A 22,407-nucleotide genomic window follows, 5' to 3' on the forward strand; every position below is an offset into this window, starting at 1 on the left:
GGTTGGTGCACTGTCTAGTACCCCTCCCAGGGACTCCAAGAAGGCCGGGTACTCTGCACTGCTGTTTGGCCCGTAGGCCGACACAACAGTGAGAGACCTGTCCCCGACCCGAAGGCGCAGGGACGCAACCCTCTCGTTCACCGGAGTGAACCCCAACACGCAGCGGCTGAGCTGTGGGGCAATGAGCAAGCCCACACCAGCTCGCCGCCGCTCCCCGCGGGCAACGCCAGAGAAATGGAGAGTCCAACCCCTCTCAAGAAGTTGGGTTCCAGAGCCCAAGCTGTGCGTGGAGGTGAGGCCGACTATATCTAGCCGGTAACGCTCAACCTCCCGCACAAGCTCAGGCTCCTTCCCCCCCAGCGAGGTGACGTTCCACGTCCCCAGAGCTAGTCTCCATGTCCGGAGATCCGGTCGTCGAGGTCCCCGCCTTCGACTGCCACCCGGATCTCTCCGCACCCGCCCCTCATGGCTCCTCCCGCAGGTGGTGGGTCCACGGGAGGACGGCCCCACGTCGTTCCTTCGGGCTGGGCCCGACCGGGCCCCGTGGGGAAAGGCCCGGCCACCAGGCGCTCGCTGCCGAGCACCCACCCCCAGGCCTGGCTCCAGGGTGGGGCCCCGGTAACGCCAGTCCGGGCGACGTAACTGGCCTCGTTGTTTTTTCTATTCATGGGGCTTCTGAACCGCTCTTAGTTAGACCCGTCTCCGAGGACCTGTTTGCCATGGGTGACCCTACCAGGGGCATGAAGCCCCCGACAACATAGCTCCCAGGATCATTCGGGTGCTCAAACCCCTCCACCACGTTAAGGTGGCGGTTCGGGGAGGGGACTCAATGGTAAGTGAAGTCCAAATCCACATTTCTGACTTCTCTGTAAAAACGTCTTTCCTGTCAGCACTGTGGTGATTAGAGGTGTAAATGGTTTACATATTCAGAAAAATGAATGCCGTAGCTTTCATTTGATGTGTAGATTGTTTGTGTGGGTGACGCAGAAATACACGTACATTGCTGTAAAGTTGTAACTTAAAAGGCGGGCGGGCCGTCGGAACGCTAAGTGGTTTGGTTATTAGCCTCCATAAATTTATCTGAATTAACAAATTTGCGCATGTGAACTTACCACTCATACTCACCCTGGCCACCAACGAGTTCCCAGGCAGCTGCTTTTTTTGATATATCTCGGTAGTCTCTTTGCGATATGTCAAAAAGAATTGGGAAACCGACACTGTGAGTATAATTTCTCCTCCATGATGGTTCTAAAGTGGACAGTGCATTGGCACGTCAATCAAACTCTCGCGATTGGCTGTTGTGCAGGCGACAGCGATAAAAGTAGAACATTTTTCAGCTTTCATTAGTCGGCGTCGCAGGCCCCGCGTGTGCACGTCGACATGCACGAGCACGAGGTTTTCACGTGCACGACTTTCGCTTGTCGCGGAGGTGAGAGAGACAAGCGATTTTCGCAGTGTCGCACAGGTACCATTGAAAATAAATGGAGAGCGAGCGACGTTCGCTCCCCGTGTGTCAAGCCCATTAAACTGCAATATCCCACTATATGTACAACTAATTAGTGTTCTCTGGTTTATAGACTATGAATGTCAAAATGATATTGTTACCTCTGTCTCTGTTGTTACGTTTTCACAAGGTATATTTTGTTTAAGTTATGAAGTAGCTACAATTGAGTAAAAAATCACCTCGAACGTTATCTTTGCCTATTGATATTCAATCTAAACAGAAAGAAATGGCTGTGACGACGACATCTTGACTTTTCTTCTATTAAATAATAAATCATTAAAAATAACGTACGTAATGTAGGTATCGTACGCTCAAAGACAGTGGTTGGAAGTGCGGTCCGTGGTGTGGGCCTGTCCCACTTCAGCAAGATGGCGGCTACACTGAGGGATGGCAGATTCTCGACCGGAACCTTCAAACTACACTTTGAAGAGTACTTCGAAGGGACCCTTCAAAGGGTGCATTTGGTGAATTGGGACACGGCCCTCTTCTGTGCGCGGAGACCGTGTCAGCAGTGCGCAATTGTGCATGCGCGCAGCTTGGAGGGACCAGTGTTCGATAGGCACAGCAAAGGGTGCATTTGTCGAATTGGGACACGGCCAGCGTCTGGAGACGCTGCAGTCCGCGAATCATATGAGTCGGGTGCGTGTCTTGACCTCCGCCGAACCCCTGGGACTGACTCACCGAACCCCTAGGGTTCGATCGAACCCAGGTTAAGAACCACTGGTCTAAACAATACTGAATTCAAATAATCCACCAACTGATGTGCAAAGGAGGGGCGCGCAGATCCTCTCAGTATTTTAAAATAGCACTGTGCAGATTTCTCCAGAAGACCTTGAGTGAGGATGTTTTCAACATCTCACTTGTGCAAAACACAGTCATTTAGGGGTGCAGCAGTAGTACTTGTCATACTGGAAAAAGTTCTACTATATAACAGTAGAGCAGCATGTTTTTTACTCAAAGAGGATGTGGCCTTCCTTTGGTTTGCCCTGCACAGCGACTTAGGCCCCTGACTGTCCCATGTCCCACCTATTGAGAGAAGGTCCAGTTTCCATGTAATCCCTCAGTTGTCCAGGTCTGTCAACTGGATAAAATTGTTGTAGGAGTGAAAAACATTTTGCTGCTCATCCAAGCTACTTCTTCAGTTCTGGTCAGATTGCTGGTGGCCACTGAAGATATCTGTCTGAAGGAAGGAGTTATCTACACTGAAACTGTAAACAATAGCTGTAATCAGATGTGTTTCAGCAATCATATTTTTTATTTATTATCATTAGTCACCTGTATAAAATAAATATCAAATCTAATTTATCTGTTTAGTTTAGCTCTTTGCTCATTGATTCTGCAGAAATGTGCAATGTTTTTCGGCCCCATGTGATTTTTTTTGGTTACATTTTATCAGATAAAGATGGTCCATTGCATGTCCCGGACTAATCCAGTCCGCCAGTCACATCCATTGGAAAATGGGGAGACTCACCAGTGACCAGTTTCACATCTTCATAAGTATTGAAGAAGTGTGTATCCTGGATCAGTTTTTCATATATACTATATATATATATATATATATATATATATATATAGTATATATATATATAATATATATATATATATATATATATATACTATATATATATATATATATATAATATATATATAGTTACGATCTCTGAATCTATGAGCTGTTCCTTCATGTCCCACTGGTCAAAAACTCTTTCTACCACTTTGAGGTGGGTTACCAAAACTGCAGTGTTTATTCACTCTCTACGTAGGGAAAAGCAGGTACATACAGCTGCCAGTTATATGACAGCATTTTGAGGATAGTTGACCATTCAAAACACATTTTGTTTTGAATTGTTAATTGCTATGGCAACGAACAACCCTAACTTTTCTTCATTCTGAAATCCAATGGATAAGTATGGTCAGTGTAGCTGTGCCACTTAATCTTAAGTGGAGATATGATTTCACTGTCGGAGCAGCTGGGGACATTGATTCAGCTGCTTTTATGAGCAGCTATACAAGGCAGTGTGGACACGGCTCGTAACACTGAGACAGCACAGGACCTGTCCATTGACCTAATGGGTTTCTGTGTTAGAGTGACTGCATCACAGGAATTTACATCATTTTTATTTTTATTTTTAGCCACGAGATAATTACCAAGAAACAGCGTGATGTTTGGGCTGTCACAAAAATAGCCTTGACTAAGATTTTAACATGACAGTATATAGCCTTGACTAAGATTTTAACATGACAGTAAATGTTTAAACACTTGGTGGAAAAAGGGTATGCAGCACGTTTCAATGTTTATGTGAAGAAAAAAGGGCAGGGTTTAAGTTGATTTCCACAATACCATGCCATGTAAGCCAATTTAATACAAATATGGTGTCCCTTGTTTTAGTTTTACTGGATTTTAATTTTGGGTATAGTGACTCAACTTGCACTTATTGATTCAAACTTGATGAAGTAGGTCAAAAAAACAATTATGTGCTAACAGTAAGTATTACAATTAAAACTGAACCAGGGTTGCCAGTGCCTGAACCTACAGATAAAGGACACATACAAGTGCATCTGTCCAGCAAAAACAAAACACAGAATATAATGTAATAACTGCATTTAATATCACCACCCAGTCACTTCAACACTCACCTTTTCTCAGAAGACAAATTGCAGCCGTATTGTATCATGTTCACTATTATGTATTGACTGTTTTGTACCTCCTGTGAGTCTCCTTTGTTGGGGGTCTATGGTTCTCTGAAAGAGTGGGGGGCGCTTTCATAGAAGCTCAACACACGTTCAAGCCTCCTGTGGTTTTTCACTGTAATGTTTTCAAATAATAACCTTCGTTGGGTCAAATCACTTACAGTTGCATAATAAATCAGCTTAGACTAATGCTGGAATCATTTTAAGGAGATTTAACACACGTCCGGCCAATCAACAGTGAAAGAGGCCTCAGCAAAACAAACAACCAGGACCGATGTAATTATGCACACACTAATTAGTAACTGGGAGATCCCATTTGAAGCAGGTGAAGCAGGTGATGACGTAAAAAACATGACTAAAGCCACACGACAAATTCAAGTGTGTAATAATTGCTACTGTATATGAGAGCAGTTGATTTGAAAGTACCATTTGATTAAAAAGGAATTTAGATAAACAGTTCAGCGTCATAAGAATTTGATTAACATTGAAAACAAGCTTATTGAAATGTGCGTGTCATGTTTTTGTCTATTTTGGTTCCATAAACACATCTGTGGCTCATTCATAAAAGACTGGAAAGTGATCTGGAACCGTCAAGTGATAACAAACAGGACAACCTTTTCCACATATGTCAAATTTGGTCCATCTTTAGTCAGTTTTATGCCTTATCTAATCTTCACTTTTGGTTTGTATAAAATTTTATGCAAATATACAATGTCCTGTTCTGATCATTTAAATTTATTTTATTTATTAATGATCGCTTTTTAAAGTTGTTAAAATAAAATAGAATAAAATGAATACTCTACAGTTAGGGCAGACCTGGGCATTTTGCTGTTTTGATAATAATTAAAACAGCATTACAGTAGCCTACAATTTACAGAAATGTGTGTATATAAGAATGTATTTATTATTTTAAATTTTTTTATTTATCTATTTATTTATTTGAGCCTAACCCTAATTGCATTTGGAGGTAGATAACTAGCCTAGCTGTTCAGAGCAAGTTCAATAGAGATAGATCTGTTTACGTAAATGGTAAAAGGTCAGAGTTTTATATAGCGCTATAAAGCTCTTTACATCAAGGTTTACACGGCAGGATTTGAACTGCCAACCTGCTACTGTCGTCTAGACTTATAGAATATCTGAATCCGTCTGAAGTGAAATGTCCTGACACAAAACTGTAGCCTGTTCTCAAGATCGTTTAGTTTGCGAGGCAGAAGCTCTTGTGAACTATAGTGTTGCTCTAGTGCAGTGGTTCTTAACCTGGGTACGATCGAACCCTAGGGGTTCGGTGAGTCAGTCCCAGGGGTTCGGCGGAGGTCAAGACACGCACCCGACTCATATGATTCGCGGACTGCGAGCGTCTCCAGACGCTGGCCGTGTCCTAATTCGACAAATGCACCCTTTGCTGTGCCTATCAAACACTGGTCCCTCCAAGCTGCGCGCGTGCTCAATTGCGCACTGCTGACACGGTCTCCACGCACAGAAAATCTGTGCTGCGCACAAAAAAATCGACCCGGAGTTGAAAATAAAATAAACACACAACAATTCATTCTGCGCTATTTTTTAGTGTGAGTCAGTGAGTGTGACCGGGGACGAGCTGCTCCAGCCACTTTTGTGATTCACATACGTATCTGCGGAGCTCATCAACGCCATTGACAGGCGTCCTCATGTCCCGCTCCCAGTGTTTCAGCTGATGTGGCCGATGTGGAGTGAAGACTCGCTAATGATTCTAAGTGCTGTTTAACCCCTTAACGTTCCGACAGCCCGCCCTCGGGCAAAGATCCGCGCGTAAAATTACGCGCGCGTAATTGCGTAATTTTACGCACTGTTTTGCAACAGTTTTGAGTTGTAAACATGACGAAACGGACAAAACAAAGGAAGTACGCGACCGAGGACACTGTGGATGTTTGTACAAGTTAAACTAGAGGCATCTCGGACCCGGAGCGGTTCGTGGAACCGAGTGAAGATCTCACGATGGACTGAGGAGCAGAGGACCTTATGATTTGATGGACTGGATGCTGTTCCTGATCGGTAAGCGTGGTTTACTCTGCTATTGACTTAATTGTGGGTCAAATGTGTATTATGTGTAATCATTAGCATTAGCTAATGCCAATCTGTGCCCCCCCTCCGACTACCAATCATTCACTCACACACCACTTTGGTGAAGTGTCTTGCCTAAGGACACAATGACAGAAGTTGGTCCGAGCGGGACTCGATCGTCCAACCTCTGTCACAGAATGACTGTCACACTGTCACATGTACAGTGTATTTTTAGTTTCCAGTGTGTTTGTTCACACAATAGCAGTGTGTTTTGACCTATACCACTTGTTTTGAATATATTTTATTTACAAAAACACATTATAGATTGTGTTTTGATATGATATATAAATGTACAGTAATAGAGCAGCTGGGTGTGCAGATACAGATTCCCATCAGTGTGTATTGGTCATTGAATACTTCACTTCGAACGGCATAAAAACATAAAACGACATAAAAACAAAGAAAAGGAACAGACTTTGCTGTGAAAATGACATGAGAGGCACTTGCCAAGGGGAAGCCCTGCATTTCTGAACTGGTCTCTCAAAGGCAACAGCAGAAGTCACACTGATTTGCAGTAAATATTCATTATTATTGTAGCCTGGTGAAAATTAGGTGATGGGTGTGTGTTAAAAAGTTAAAAATAATAAATAGCATAAATACAATAAGTTCATTATTGGAATACATAATACAATAGAAAATTTAAATAATTTCAGTGTGGTAGTGTTAAAAAAGGTCATGTCTTTGTGAAAAGGTATGTATGTAATGTGTTGTGAGTTCATACATTGTATTGGTTTTATTCTTTGAACACAGTGATGTTAATGCACGGTTTATTTTGTGCACCAGTAAAACATTACATATGGCTTGAATTTGAAAAAAATATATTTTATCTTTCAATAAAGAAGGGTTTGGTGAATATGCATATGAAACTGGTGGGGTTCAGTACCTCCAACAAGGTTAAGAACCACTGCTCTAGTGATATGGGCGAGTGAGTGACTAACACATTACCTCCACCTACACAAGACAAGTGCACACAGTGATAGCTTATGGTCTTTTTTTTTTATTATTGAACAAACAGAGAAAGCCCCAAACAAATGTGTCATATTGTTACAACTATGGTTCTTCATGTTAAAGCATTGCAGCTCTTCAATAATATTAAAGTGCACTTTCAGTTTTACAGCCAAATTTCTCAACATTTCAAGATTTTTTTTCTCCCACCCAGCAGCTTCCAGTTGTCGTCACAGTTAGACAGATAAAATGCAAAGAGGACAATGGCATCCTATAGTGGGGGCTTGTGCATACGTTTCAATGGAAGATCGGCTCCTCTTTGTTTCTGAATTGTGTTAGCATCATGTTAGCAATGATTTTGTGATTGTTGAACAGCACAGTATCTTAACACAGCTTACAGATACATGTCAAGAAATGATGAATACTGAAAATCACGTACATTGTCAAAAGTTTTCTGTCGCTATTTCATTTCATTGCGTACACTTAGTACTAGAGCTGCAGACCTTTCAGTTAATTGGTAGATGGCGTCAAGCACATTTTTATTAGTTGATAAATAAAATTATTAGGATGGTAAAGTTTTTATGAACAGCAAAAACAAGAAGGCAGTGACTGATTTTCTCATTTGTTTTAAATATGAAAAATAAATACATAATGAGGACGCAGTTTACAATTACTTCTTTGTTTTTATATGAACACATGAGCTTGTGGTCTTGTGAGTGCACTTTGGGTTATATCTAAATAAATACTTTGTCATTTTAAAAGCTTTTAACAGCTCAATGCCACATTTTTGTAACTGACAAACAGATGCACAGGGAATGTCTTTAATCAGCCTTCTTAAGTCAACTACAGCCCTAGACTTTGTTTTTTTTTTTTGCAATATGCTTTAAATATGCAGATTTTGATTTGAACCTACGTGTATTATTTAATCAGTAATTCATTTTATCGGCATGTTCCTGTGAGCCAACATCTTTGCAATGAGCACTAAAGATCTTTAAAAAAATATGTTCCCATTTCCAGGAGTGGTTTCTATGTTATACGGTTTATGTACAGGTTGCATTTTTATTTGTATTTTTTAAACAAAGAAAATAAATTTGTTATAGTATTGGATTAGGTTTGGCACATAACCCTTCACAGACTTAATAGAAGAGAAATAAGTGCATTGAGCTCTCTTCTCTCTAATAAGTCTAATTGAACCAGGACAGACACACACTAGCCTTAACAAACCTTTTCATACTATTAATTAACAATGAGATGACACAAACAGGAATGTAAATACAGCTGTGGAATAAAGACCACTGCAAAATAGTGATTTGTAATGGAAGTTAAAAATATTCTCAGGGGGAAAAAATCCTTACTAATTAGCCTATATGCTCTCAAAAAGGTCTATATGTAAAAGTTTGGTATGATTTTATGACCTGCCCATACTTTTTACAAATAAAACATATCTTAAAACGCAGAATATAACAAACACAAGAGATTTGATCATAAAGGAAGGATACATTTGCAGTGGTCTCTTATTTTCAGCAGTATGTTGTACAAAGACATGGCAGCAAGCCTAAACCCTGGAAAACATAATAGGTAACCAATATCATACCTATATTTCACTTCTAGACAATTTTAGATGAAAAACAGAAAAAAAGACTTAAAGTGTAGTTAAATCTAGCCTTACAATAGTTCAGGCAGTGTGGAAGATGGATGAAACAGGCTCAGCAGGTACAGAGGCGCTGGTGATGGAGTACCCTTAGGAAAAACAAAAGGAAGGACCACCGCAAAAACAACATTCGACAGTTACACTTAGTGGGAATCTGTCTCAGTGGGGAACTATTAGGTGGTGCTTTAGTGTTCAGTCTTGTTTGTGCGACGGAAGTGGTCACAATGTTGCCACACTGACGGGTGACAGAACGTGGCTATAAAATATAAAGTAACTGGGAAATGTATCGAGATTAACGAAAGCGCTACAGAAAATAAGTGACCCAATGAGTCACTACTCCCTTCAGTTCTTGATGGTTATAATCCGTGTTTTAACTTTTGTCTGACTAACAAAAACATTAATATTTTACCAGCCAGGTTATCACCCACTAATGATCTTTTTAATTGTAATATTTCATTTTTATTATTTTCTTTTCAATTCATAAAAGTTAAGAAATGAATAAAAAGATGTTAATTATAAAGTCTTCATAATATTTAGTGTGTATGGTGTACACTTGTACCGCAACCTTACTACAAATGGGCATTTATACCTTCATCAACAATCAGCCACTTACATGAATAAATAGATTTAATAAATAGGGGTATATTTTGTAGTGTTAGTTAATGGTCTTCAGGTAGGTTTCCTTAGTACACCTTCTAAGTCTCCTTCATATGAACATATAATAGACATTGAAATTAGCCCTAGTGACAGATTAGGAAAGGATGAACAATACTGTGCAAAAGTTTTTAGTGAGGTCTAAATAAAAAGTTTTTAAACTTCTATTGGATCAAATGAGGAATGACAGTGTTTTGAAACTGAACAAACATGTTCTGAAATGCATATGTTTCTCTATCAAATTTCAGGCTTGTGTTAATGCTGTAGAATTTTGAGGTTTTCCCCAACATTTCGGTGAAACACATTTGGACAAGCGTTTTTGTTTTCCAAAACTTTTGCACAGTGCCATCAATAAAACATTAGTATATTTAGACACAACCATAATAGACTTGTTACAGTGGTCTTTGTATATTAGCCTACATCAAGGGGTGGGGCTTTTGGTTATAAAGTGCAATCCAGATGCAGGTGGCTAAAGACACATTTAACTTAAACAAATCTCACAACACCCAGGGCTCACGTTAGGATTGGCACCCATTCCATAGACAGAGACAGTGGAGGTGGTGTGGGTGGGTCTATCAGGCTAAAGGTATAATAGAAAAATCCTATTCAGTCCTGTCTGAGCCGCTCTGGTCACTCCCGGGATTGGTAGAAGAGGATATAACCGGACTCAGAGTTTTTGGAGATGTCCGACGTGAGCCCATAAAACTCTTCAATGGCCTGTGCATCGATTTTCTGCAAGAAAAGTAAGTTTAGTTTCATTAACTGTCACAACTTAATAGTCCAAATGTTATATACAAGATATATAGGAATGTTGGGGATACTGAAGAATCATAATTATGTTAAATTTTTTTTTTTGGTAATTCTGAAAGTCCACAAAGACCAAATAAATAAAGCTAGTCAACAAATCTAATTGGAAAAGAGTTTTAAATCAAATCTGGAATCAAAGAAATAGAATCTGAATGGATTTATCTGACACACCAAAGATTCACACTCTTACACATAACCTAAGGACAGGTAGCAGAAATATGACATAGCACAATAGCTAGTCAATGAACTGCATGCCCTTTTTTAACACGTTATCAAAATCCTACATAAATAATCTATATTGTGTATGCCTAGCAACCTGAAAAGGAGAAAAATAATGTTATTGTTACTTATTTATATAGCCAGTAGTGCATAAAATAAAGTGTTAATAGATTATACAATGCAGCTTATGTGCATAACACAACAAGTTGTCCAAAGATGAGAGTTATGCTTAAGTGCAGTATGGACAGATAATGCACTACAGGGCAGGTCAGACAGCATTCAGAGCTGGAGGGCAGGGGTAGTGACTTTATGAGTAAAACAGACAGTCCAAAGTGATGACTGGAGGAAGAAAAAGGAGGACAGAGTGAGCCGAGTGACGAACCTCCACAATGTCATCGTCGAACAGCAGCCAGAAGCCATGACTCTTCACTATGGTGATGTAATGACCTCTGTTTGGACCACTAGGATCAAACAACAACAATTAACTTTAATACAGAGTCCATTACTGCTCTGACTGGGAGAGGAGTCATGCTGAGTCAGGGCAGGTGTTTGTTTATTCTTAAAGAATTATTCTGGAAAATCCCACTCAACTTGAAGTAACGAGAAAATGTTCCATTTAATTTCCATTGTAAAAAGAACAAGCGGCAAGCTCATTAAGATTTTCTGTTTGGCACAAGTCTCTCAAAATAGAGGTAGATAACACAACTGATACTACCAGTCGATAACTGATAATACAAATAGGGCTGTTTGTTATGAAACCATTAGTTACATTATAATTTTTTACTTACATTATAACTTTTTTAGCTGAATAATTTATGTGACAAAATTCCCATTATCTGTCCTGATTAACTCACTATACTTCTTTATCATTTATCATTCCAACCGATTATCCCTAGCTAAAATGACTAAAATGCCCCCCTTTCAAACTGAAGCTGTGTCTGGACCCTTTGGAGTATAAAGAAATGACTCTCAGCAGACTCTCAGCTCTGCGGTCACATTTACTATAATTGTAAGTGCACACAGGAACATCACATTTCAAATCCAGCCTAGGGTAAACGTAAGGAACAGTAAAACTGCTGTTGGACTGACAGTAAACTGAGCCTTGATAAATCCCTTTTAAAGTTGAAACAGTAACAATATAAAATATCTGGACTTGTTATCTATACCGTAGTTGGACTTGTTGTTAGCATGAGCGTTGGCTTACCTGCCACAGTGCACTACCACAGCCACCAGGTCGTACATGCGGTCCAGGTTGACAGCATCTGAGGATGTGTTGAAGAGGCGAAGCTCGAGAGGGAACACCACACGGTATGAGAGCTTTGTGTATCTATGCAGCTGCTCCATGTACTTAAATCTCTTCAGGTGGAGGGCCAGGATCATGGGCAACTTCTTCACACGCATCCTGGAGAAGACAAAACAGATATGAGGAAGAATGTTCAAATGATAACTGTACATGCCATCAGGGTTAATCTGAAAGGACAATATTTAATGTCAGAAAATCATAGTAATGGTGCCTATACTTGTGATCAATCATTAATGTCACATTTCAAAAGATTTAATAAAGGCTCCCCATACTACATATATGTTGCATTTATAGTAAGTCAGTTTTTATTTACCTTATTTTTAATGCATGCCTTTTTATTTTATTATAGTTTCTTTATTACTAATACTAACCATTATTTTAAAGGTCCTATATTACACAAAAAATTACCCTTATGAGTGTTTAACCACGTTAGAATGTTGTTACCTCAAAAAAATCTGGAGTTGTGTTTTGTTTCATTCACACATGTTGGAGTAAACCCTAATTATTAGTCTGTCTAGATGTCCAAAGCTCAAAATGCTCTGTTCCACCTTGTGATGTCATAAAGTAATAGTTTAAGTTAACAGCTCCTTTTACCTTTTGTTCAGTAGAGATTAGCTATTCCCAAAAGAGCAGAAATTAATCACTCAACTCTGGGTATGTTTTTGAGGAGGAACCAGCATTATAACATAGATCTAAAAATACTATAATATGGGCTCTTTAAGTTGTACCATACCAACAAAGCAAGTTCCTAGTTTGTGAACTATTCTCTGACCCTGGCATTAAAACTTCTGATTCTGATATTCCCTGTAACATTGTGTTCCTAAAAAGAGATTTTAAAAGGCCATTCAGACTAGAGCCAAAGAATATACACACGTATAAATGAATATATGGTAAATTACCCGCTGGTCTAACTTATAGGAAAGTGGTGCGTGAAAGGAAAGCAAGTTTTGTTATTTTAGACAAATTTTAAACCAAACTGTATCGAGTGTCAGGGCTGTGTAACTAAGGTTGGTGTTGAGCAAGACTGACCGTTTCTGGGCTTCTTGTTTGCTGCAGCACATCTCACAGTAGTATTTGTATTCACTGCACAGCGTCTCTGTGTTACTGAAGTCCCTGGAAGAGAGGACAGGGATGCCATGGGAGGCATCGGTCAGTCAGTTCAATCAAAGGGACCTGTCTGGAGCAGGAGCATGGGTTTTTTAGCAGCAGGGAGGGCAGTACCTGAGACAGTGTGTAATAGATGTGTTCTGCTCCACATCCACCGACAGGTCCAGGAAATCCTCATCTTTACTGCTCACCTGAGGAGAACAAAACAAAGACAATTGCTTTATTGCTTTAGTCACATGCAGGCAGCTAATCTAGTGTTATAACCAAACAAAAACATGGGGAAAAACAATCTGTACAAGGATGTTTTAAAATGGCTTAGTGAGTAGTTGAGCGTTTGGGATTACAAATTAAACCAGATAAAATAAATAACTTGTTGTTGAGGTCCTACTGATAATTACAGGTTATATAAGTCATGTTTAACATTAAAAGAGATAAAGATAAAGAGTTCTTTCCTGACAAAGGCTGATTTGTGCTAAATTCACACAGTTTGAATACAGTCTGAGTGGAGAGGTGACCATAGAGGAGCTTAAATCACCTGTCAACTTCACAAATAGAGAAACCCTGCTGTGAGAGCCTGATTGGCCATGAACATGTTACTAATCTTCACATGCAAATACACCAATTTACTGACTCAGAGAGGAGAGACCAGTGCCCACACAAGTAGACACACAAACACAGCGCAGTTTTATAGGGACAGCTGTGGTTATTTCAGAGATTGTTCAGGGCAACTGGCCCCACCCTTCCCTCCCCCAACTGAGGACAAAGGCTCTCACTGACCTGACATAGTAAACAGGGAGCTCTGAGGATGAAGAATTCTGTCTTTTTGTGGTTTAGTGAGAATATCTAGAATGATCATCTGCACTGTTCATTCTTTTTCTGGTTGGACCTTTCCTAAAATGTTTGAATGGTCTTCATCTATATCTAAATTAACATAAGACATTGTTTTTGATAATATAAAAAAATACTATTATAACATAGCATTCTCTACACAGTGTCCTTATTTATCATTAAAATTGGTACTGAGTATCACTCCTTTTCCTAAGTATTAGAGAGTTTTAACAGTCAGTACTTGTACTGTACTTGTGCAGATTATACTCCATAATAATAATATGAAGTCAAGAATTTGGAAATACAATTCGTAATGCTAATACAGAATTAATATTTGACAGGAATTTGGTTTATTAGACACTTCTATTAAAAGTAAAATGAGGATTATTTATACAAGCAGCAAATAATTTAACGTAACTCAAAAGACATTTAAATCTGCTTCATTCAGCTGTACTTTCTGCGCATTTCTGCTGCTGCCCCATTCAGCATGAACAAAACACAGGGCTCACACCCACCGTCTCACAGTTGAGGCATCGCGTTTCGTTGGTCAGCGTGCCCTGGAAGATGTCGTGGACCCATGTGGGCTCGGCCTTGTTCTCGGAGTCAGGTTCTGTTGCCGTGGTGACTGCCGTGCCGTTGTTCTTAAGGCGTCCATTTTGTTTCTCCTGCTTCTTCTCCTCCTGAAGGATGTCTGCCACCGTGTTTAGGAGGTAGTTCAAGAACTCGTGGGCATCCTGCTGCATGTAGTTGTCAAACAAATCTGGGAAAAGAAATTAAAAGTCAAGATAGTACAAGCAAAGACGATACTGAAAGTAAAAGGAATTGCTTTAAAAAAAAACATTTTCACGATAACAATCATCAAATTCAAGGATCAAGTGCAAGACTGGGACATTAAATACAAAAGTGCAGGAATATCACCTTTGGAGAGCAACATAGCATTTTTTTACTTGTTGATTATGTTGTATTTTTGTTGTAGATATTGCACACCTTTAACAAGCAGAACACGTCAAGTTACTACACTTTAAATATAACACATAATAAAGAATAGGACTCAATGTACAAATCTAAGATGGAAAACAGTCTAGTAGTTATTTTTTCATGAAAAATAACAACTCCACAAATGATGACTTAAATTACTGACAAGAATATGTCATTATAAGTCTGTTTATTTTGGTAAAGCACAAGATCACTGCAGCAGTCATTTCACAAGGCTTCACAAAAATCACCAAAAGTCTACTTGTATTATAAAACTTTACAGACAACATCAGGGTTCATATTCTCGACAGATGGGCTGATGGAAAGAACAGACCACTGCCACTCTGCTCCGCTCAGAAATACTCTGATTAAATGAGCTCTTATGAAACCAATCCTACAACAGTGTTATTCCAATGCCACTGTATCCATGTGGTTTACTTTATGACAGCAGTTCTTAGAGCAGCAGATTTTGGACTTCAAGAAGTCACTCATAGTCAATAGTCAACTTTAAGACTTAGAACTTTTTCCCAGTAAAGGAAGCACCAAATACAGTCATAGTCAAGAGACATAGACAGCCAAATTCAAAATAACCTAATTTTAAGCTTCCTGTGGCTTCAGATGGGATTACTAAGAGGTGGACAAATGGGCAGTGATTAAATTTAAATGAGTAATAATTTAAAAAAAAAACAACATTTATGTGACAGGCCCAGTGACAAAATTCAAACTCACAATTTTTTGTCAATGCAAAGTACGTTATAATTTGAAAACTAGGTAAAACATTTGATTCACCTTTAAGTGCGTAAATTTAGACACATAGAAGCTTAAAGGTTACATTAATTGTTCTTGCAGGCAATCCATGGGTTATACGATGAAGAATTCAGACTAAAATTTGGCACCTTGATCTTAGTCAGGAGTATATAGCTATAGGATTAGGCAACTGCATGTTTTCATTATGCGGAAAAAGGAGAACCTTAACTACAGGAAACTTTTTGTCAGTAAGGAGGAGGTGTAAACTTTACACAGAAAATCTTGTTTGTCTCTCTTGCCACACATCAAGAAGTGTTGTTTTGATTTCCAGACCAATCATGTACTGCTGTGCCAGTAAGAATAAGAGGTTTTTTTTTGGTGAAGTCACAAAAAATGTCAAAAAAAAACTAAAATTGAGGCTTTTCTAAATGCAAAGCTAAGAATAAATTATTACCAATTAGTTGTGCTTTTAGTGTGAAGTAAATTTTGTACAGTAAATCCTATACTCTGGCACCACAGATAACACCACACTCTTGTTGATGGACCTCTGTGTAAAAAGTGAAAGTGGAGAAGAGGAGAATGAGAGATGAGAAAGGCAAAGAGGGGAAAGAGAGAGTACAGAGAGAGGGAGGGAAAGAGAGAGAGAAAGAGCATAGAGAGGCAGTGGACCAGAGCCACAAACCAAACACAGACATCATTGTTCAGTCAAATAAAGAGCTGCCTCAAAACGAGAGAGAACAGGCATCGTCTCTGTCGAGTCCACGGCACGAGTGACCTTACCACCAACACACAGTGCCCTTCACCCCAACACTCACAATACTGCAGATAATACTACAAATAATTCTACAAAGCATGGAGAAACATCAAGCACATTCACAATTATTTATACAGACAACAGCAAACAACACACAAATAAATCAGATAACAAAGCTTCAAAACTAGAAGCACAGAGAGCAGAGGACCTGTACAAATGCAAAAGTACTACCTCACAATTGTAAAGATAAAGTGCCCAGACCTGGACTCAAACTAGTTCAGGTGTAAATGCTGCATTGGGCTACAACATTCATACATACATCATATAACAAAAATCTATAGAAGTCTGGTTACTTTTTGATCACATTTTCACAAAGACAAAGACTTTTCAAGACATAGAATATTTTAAAAGCATTAATATGATCCTGTTAAAATATGCACCAATCACTGCAGTTATTAAAGCGTATTGCACCTGCCATGACTAGACACATACCTGCTGTCCAGTACACGAGAGGAATGTGCTCTGAAAATATTTGGACTATTTTGATTTAAATTCCACTGAGAAAAAACTTATTATAACTGTTCGATGTTGATACATGTGGTACAGGCTTAGTGTGTGATGCAACGATGAAGCTGAAAAATGATAACCATATTTAGACCTTCTAGGCCCGTATTTGTTTTGGAGCATTGCAGCTGCACAAGACAACACAGGAAGACTGGACAGAGGGATGAGTTGAAAGGACGTGGGGCAAAGCTGAAGCTTAAAAAAAGGAATTTAAACTTTTCTTTTATACTAGAAATTATAAAAGAAAGTTACATCAACAAGCCATCACTATACAAATGGTTATGTAACATGTATTTTTCTTTTTTTACCTTTAAAAGTGAAATATGTATAAATTCAAATAAACTTTCCAACACAAACCAATTGTAAAGCTAATTTTAGCGGTAATTTTATGCGCATTTACTAATAGTGGCACTAGATACACCAGAGGCTAATGTTAATTTGTTGAAGTGAAGCGTCACAGGTGTAATAACACAATACAATGACCTGTATATTAGGACTGTCATCAACTAAAGAAATTGTTGGTCGACTAAAGACATGTCCTGCTGATCGATTAGATTAAAACTACACTCACAAGACATAACTGCACAGGAGTTCAAGCAAAAGCAACTATTAATGCATTGTTTCCTGTGTACTTTTTTGCATATATATATATAAAGACCCATTAAACTTGTGAATCATGAGTCACTCACTTCCTCTTACTGCTGTTGTCCCTAATAAATCCTTAGAATCTACATAAAATGACTAGTCAATCAATACACATTTTGGTCAACTAATACACCATCTGTATATGTATACTGCACATAGTTAAGAACAAACTGAAAGGTGATTATGTCTGAATAAATAGTAAAAACTATGTTCATTTTGGTGCATTTTATCAATTGAATAAACCATCAATCCTCACCATTCTCTTTGCGCAGACGTGAGATGAACTTTTTGGGCGGTATGACTCCCACTTTCTTCTTCTGTGTGGCGATGGAGTGGAACAGGTCAGCCAGACATGTGAGCAGGTTCTCCTTCTTCTTCTGCTGAGCTTTGTACGCCAGAACGTTTTCCCGGAAAGGCCGGCAGAAGTACAGAGCTTGCAGCACTGAGTTACAGTAGCATGTGTTTCCAAACTGAGGAACAAAAGAACAACAAAATAATCAGGTGATCAGGCATGACATGTACCATTATGATTGCCTGTCCATTTCTGTCTTATGAGTCTACAAAGCAAGAAAGTATGCAACAAACTGGGATGCACTGTGTATGGGCCACATTAACTAACCAAAAAAAAAGTTTAGGACGTCCCAGTATAAATGAATGACAAACTATTGTCTTCACTTGGTCATCGTGCTTTATAGAATTCATGGACATTATAGACTCTGTTTTATGGTTCTAGATAATAATTGTTGGTGCAAAATATAGGTGTTATTTAGTACTGGTATTGAAAATATTTTAATTCTATCCAAACCTACAATCCACTGGCATCACCTCTTGCAACGTCACACTACAGTCCCTTTGATTATTTTAGATACTGACAAATGCAGACTGATTTTTAAGATGTTTTGTTCCAGACATGAAATCATAATGGGGCCATTGTCTAACAACAGTATCCCACACACTTTGTTATCAATTCACTGTTCACTGGTCTTATTGTTATATCCATTAGTACACATTCATGAGTTTAAAGTGATAAAAAAAATAGACCTATTCCCGTAGCAAAACAAGAAGTTCCATATTTGAATGGTCATTGTAATGTTACTAAACTCTGCATGACTGACAAAGGGCATATAATCAATCAGGCTTTCTCCAATTGTAAACATAATGAAGCAACCACTGATTTGAATTTTCTGTTTGAAAAACCTCAGGACAGCATGTCCAGAGCCAGCTGTTTTGTACAAGCTGTGACAGACGCACGCGGAGCACGTTCAGGTCGTTTGTTTTGAAAAATGACACCGCTGTTTTCTGGGAATGGTCCAATGAGGATGCATAAGGGGATTAGGAGATGCTTACATTGACCAATCCGAAGTAGTGCTCATTGATGGGGAACTGCTCTGGGCCGATGTCTTTCTCCAGAGCAGAGGCATTGGTGCCCTGTGACAAAACAGAGCGCAAACACAGCTGTCAATCTAGGTTAAAAACATGATCTGTTTGTTTGTTAAAACGGATTACAGCACATTTAAAAAAAATCTTGATCAGAATATGGCACAAACAACTTGGGAGCACATCAGCATAATGAAAAAACTAAATAAAAGCTATGTTTTCAAATATAAGACAATATATGGTATACCGATCAAGCTGACATTAAAGGTGTCCACTGCATGTTTGAAAAAAAAAAAAAGTGTATGCACCTGTTTTAGGCCTGCTTTAAGCTTGTTTTTTTTTAATCAGCTCTTCATTTGACATACTTTTAATATAGCTAATAAACTTGATCTTCTATTTTTGCATATCTCCAAAACAACAATTTCACTAACATACACCCTCAACAAAACTGCTTGCTTGCTGCACTTATTGTCTTGAAGTTTCACAGAATACTTTTTTTTCTTACTTCTACTCAAATAATTTCAAAAAAGCTCACTTCCTTATATCATCTTTGGGTGTCGAGTTTCCTCCTAGAGAATGCTACAGTTTGTCTTTACTGTAAAAGCTGTCATCCAAATAACTTCTTGTCAGATGTAAAATAAAACAGGGACATGCTCTAAAAGGACTCATCCCGTCACATCCACAAGCCTCCAGAGTGAACCACTTATCTCCTGTCACTGCTCTGAGCTCAAAGCTCCTCACATCAAACCAGGATTTGCTGAGAGGACACCGATTTTGAGGAGGGTTTTGACTTAGGGATTTTGCTTTGACAGAGAGAAATGACATTCTCTCTGCAGAGATTTTCAATACAACAAGCAACAAAAAATATAATTTTGCATCTAATTTGCCATCTTTAATAATAGCACTAGTAGCACTAGACTTACACAATAATTATATATCAAATTATTGCTCAATATATGAAAGCTAGAACATATATTTTGGGGCTCAATATTTATTGTGTTTACAATTTCTTTGCAATAGTAGGGAGAGTTGCCATTTTTATGTAATAATGTAAGATTTTAGCTGTAGAGGATTGAATAAATAACTTCTATGGCTAATTAAATTGGGATGGGATTATCCTGCTTTATGTCAGTGGCACAAAGTAGTTTCATTGTATAAAGGTCGTGCTTCAAAATGTGCTATCCTAAATAGCACTAAATAATAAAAAAATCGTGCAATAAATTCCAGTCCAAATTTAAACTAAACTAAGTAGTCTCAACTAGAACCTAAACTAGAAACTAAACCAGATCTTAACTTTAAATCCAGGGCCAATTATTTAACAGCTCAGAGCTGACAGCTCTAATAAATAAGGTCTAAACTTTAATTTAACAGTTGCCTCTTCAAATTTAAAATTGGCTTTAAACTGAATTAAACCATCACTACAACAGACCCAATAGGGATCAGTGCAGCATAGGGTTCTCATCCCACATTTTGTAAACAGATACTAAACCAAATTTAAATTGGTAACATTAACTCCACGACCAGACCTATGTAAACTAGGTCTAAGCTGTTAAAAGTTCCACTTGACTCCATAACCAGAGCAAAACAGAACAGAGAACAGAAGATTCTTATGTACCAACAGTTGTGAAGCACATTTTGTGTCCCTCTACTATAAAGAATGTAGAGAGTCTTTGCTCACCTGAAAAGTGGGACAGTAACATATACATGTGCCCCATGTGCCACGTTTACCTAGTTTATTATTATACACATATACAAGAGCTCAACCCTCAGCCACTCATGCAGGTGCTTATCCTTGACCAACTTCAAGAACTATGAGAAGGTTACCCAACAGTAACATGTCAAACCTAGTTTGTGGTTTTCTTTTCACAATCTTTTTAATTAAAACTATTATCAATGCTCTCAACCCTGACACAGTATTTCAAAAACTACTGATGACGAGTATGCTGATAATGTAAATAATGTACAAACATTAAACAAACATTCATGTCTCTGCATAGCTACATGATTACGCCTTGTGAGTGGGTACCTTGAGAATTATGCACTAAATATGCACTTACTGAAGTTGGCAATACTCAAGAAGAAAATTTGTCTTGTTTTATACAATGTTATTTTGGTGTTATACAAACAAGTCTTGTTTGCATGAATGCTACTAGTCTGTCTCCAATAATGAAAATTGTGCACAAATAGGTGAAGGTCACACAAACATATATCACTGCATATTTACCCAAGTCCATAAACAATAATGACAATGGCATCTATTCTTGCAAATAACACTTTCAAGAGTAGATGCCATTGTAAGTCACACTACCATCTGCCAGTGCAGTGAAGCAGTAGGAGAATACCGTACTATAAAAGGCCTCAAGTTAAAAGCCATGTATTAAGCTCACGGTACTAAAGCCCAGGTTTCGACTCCTACCCCTGTCGCTGAACACGACATTAGGACAGATTAGTGCAGCAGATCTGTGCTCTCTTGTTGATGTCCTCCATGCGCAGTCCCATTACGCAACAACCAAAACAGTGAGCCTGACACCTGTCACTCACCACTATCATCCCGTACACTACTGTACTTACTGTACGTGCTTCGTTATATACAAGACTGTTCAACCATAGTGAATGAAAGTATGCACATGTTAAATGAGGGGTATTTTTACTTTTTGCCCAAAGATGTAGCGCTAGAACCGGTCTGGGGTAAGGAGGAAGGACTTTAAAATAACGTAAACACCAGAGAGGCTCACACAATATAGCTGCAGGTAAAGTGATAGCAGCCAACTTACCATATTACAAATGGATGCGATGTTTCGGACAGTCATTTAGTTTACAGTGTCCCCCTCACCGCCATCTTCATAAAATAAACATCATTTCAAGGGTGGAAAGGTAACGCCGAGAAATGCAATGAAGTGAATTCGCAGCCGAGGCAGACCGACAGCAGCAGCAGGCCGGACTGACTGCAACAACCCCAGGCGACAAAAGCAACACACGGACACCATGCAAGCAAGCACGGAGCACACAAGTGCAGTCAGTGCGGGAACGGAGGCATCTTCTCCAGGCAAGTTTGAACACAGAAAACCGCAGCTAAAACAGTCAATACATGAGTGAATAATGGACAGGCGAAGTTACAGGAAGCAGGTTGTTAGCAACGAGAAGCAGACTAGCATGCTGGATGAGGAAGCGATTATACCCCGCCCACCAGAGGAAAACGAGGCATATGATTGGCTCACAATGTTCACGTTTTGATTGACAGTTTTGGACGACCATACAGAAACACGAATCATGAAGCTTTGGTGACCCGTAAGCAGTCAGCTGAAGATACGCGAAGCAAGGAACAGTGGGAAATGTAGTTTGTTTATTAGATAACGAGCATAATCAAGGAGGATTAACTTGTTTAAAGTAAAATATGAATGATTTTTATTAAACTGTAGTAATTTTTAATTGCACCTAACATTTTATTATATAGGCTAGGATATCACAACAACAGCCTATAACTACAAGTATTTCCATTCATTGACTCAATCAATATTGGAAATTCAAAAGAAGCTGAT

The 22,407-nt window shown here is 38.8% G+C and overlaps 1 protein-coding gene across 1 annotated transcript; it reads right to left on the reverse strand.

Moving 5' to 3' along the window:
* Window positions 1–7,277: 7,277 nt before the first annotated feature.
* On the reverse strand, window positions 7,278–22,036 carry usp46 (ubiquitin specific peptidase 46). The gene is made up of 9 exons (XM_033965503.2): window positions 21,643–22,036; window positions 18,839–18,919; window positions 17,748–17,961; window positions 14,322–14,566; window positions 13,093–13,169; window positions 12,901–12,984; window positions 11,773–11,970; window positions 10,951–11,029; window positions 7,278–10,274 (listed from the first exon to the last, which is right to left on the reverse strand). Exons 1-9 carry the CDS (start codon window positions 21,676–21,678, stop codon window positions 10,173–10,175), a joined length of 1,116 nt encoding a protein of 371 aa, XP_033821394.1. The 5' UTR covers window positions 21,679–22,036; the 3' UTR covers window positions 7,278–10,172.
* Window positions 22,037–22,407: the final 371 nt, after the last annotated feature.

Source organism: Periophthalmus magnuspinnatus, chromosome 4 (assembly GCF_009829125.3).
Source record: "Periophthalmus magnuspinnatus isolate fPerMag1 chromosome 4, fPerMag1.2.pri, whole genome shotgun sequence".
Classification (NCBI taxonomy): domain Eukaryota; kingdom Metazoa; phylum Chordata; class Actinopteri; order Gobiiformes; family Gobiidae; genus Periophthalmus; species Periophthalmus magnuspinnatus.

Bases quoted from the DNA above. Each gene is read 5' to 3' on its own strand.
- usp46 (XM_033965503.2), bottom strand. From the start codon at position 21,678: ATGACTGTCCGAAACATCGCATCCATTTGTAATATG. The intron at 12,985-13,092 runs GTACTGCCCTCC...CCTCTCTTCCAG, and splicing joins TCTATTACACACTGTCTCAG to GGACTTCAGTAACACAGAGA. The intron at 10,275-10,950 runs GTTCGTCACTCG...CTTTTCTTGCAG, and splicing joins TCGACGATGACATTGTGGAG to AAAATCGATGCACAGGCCAT.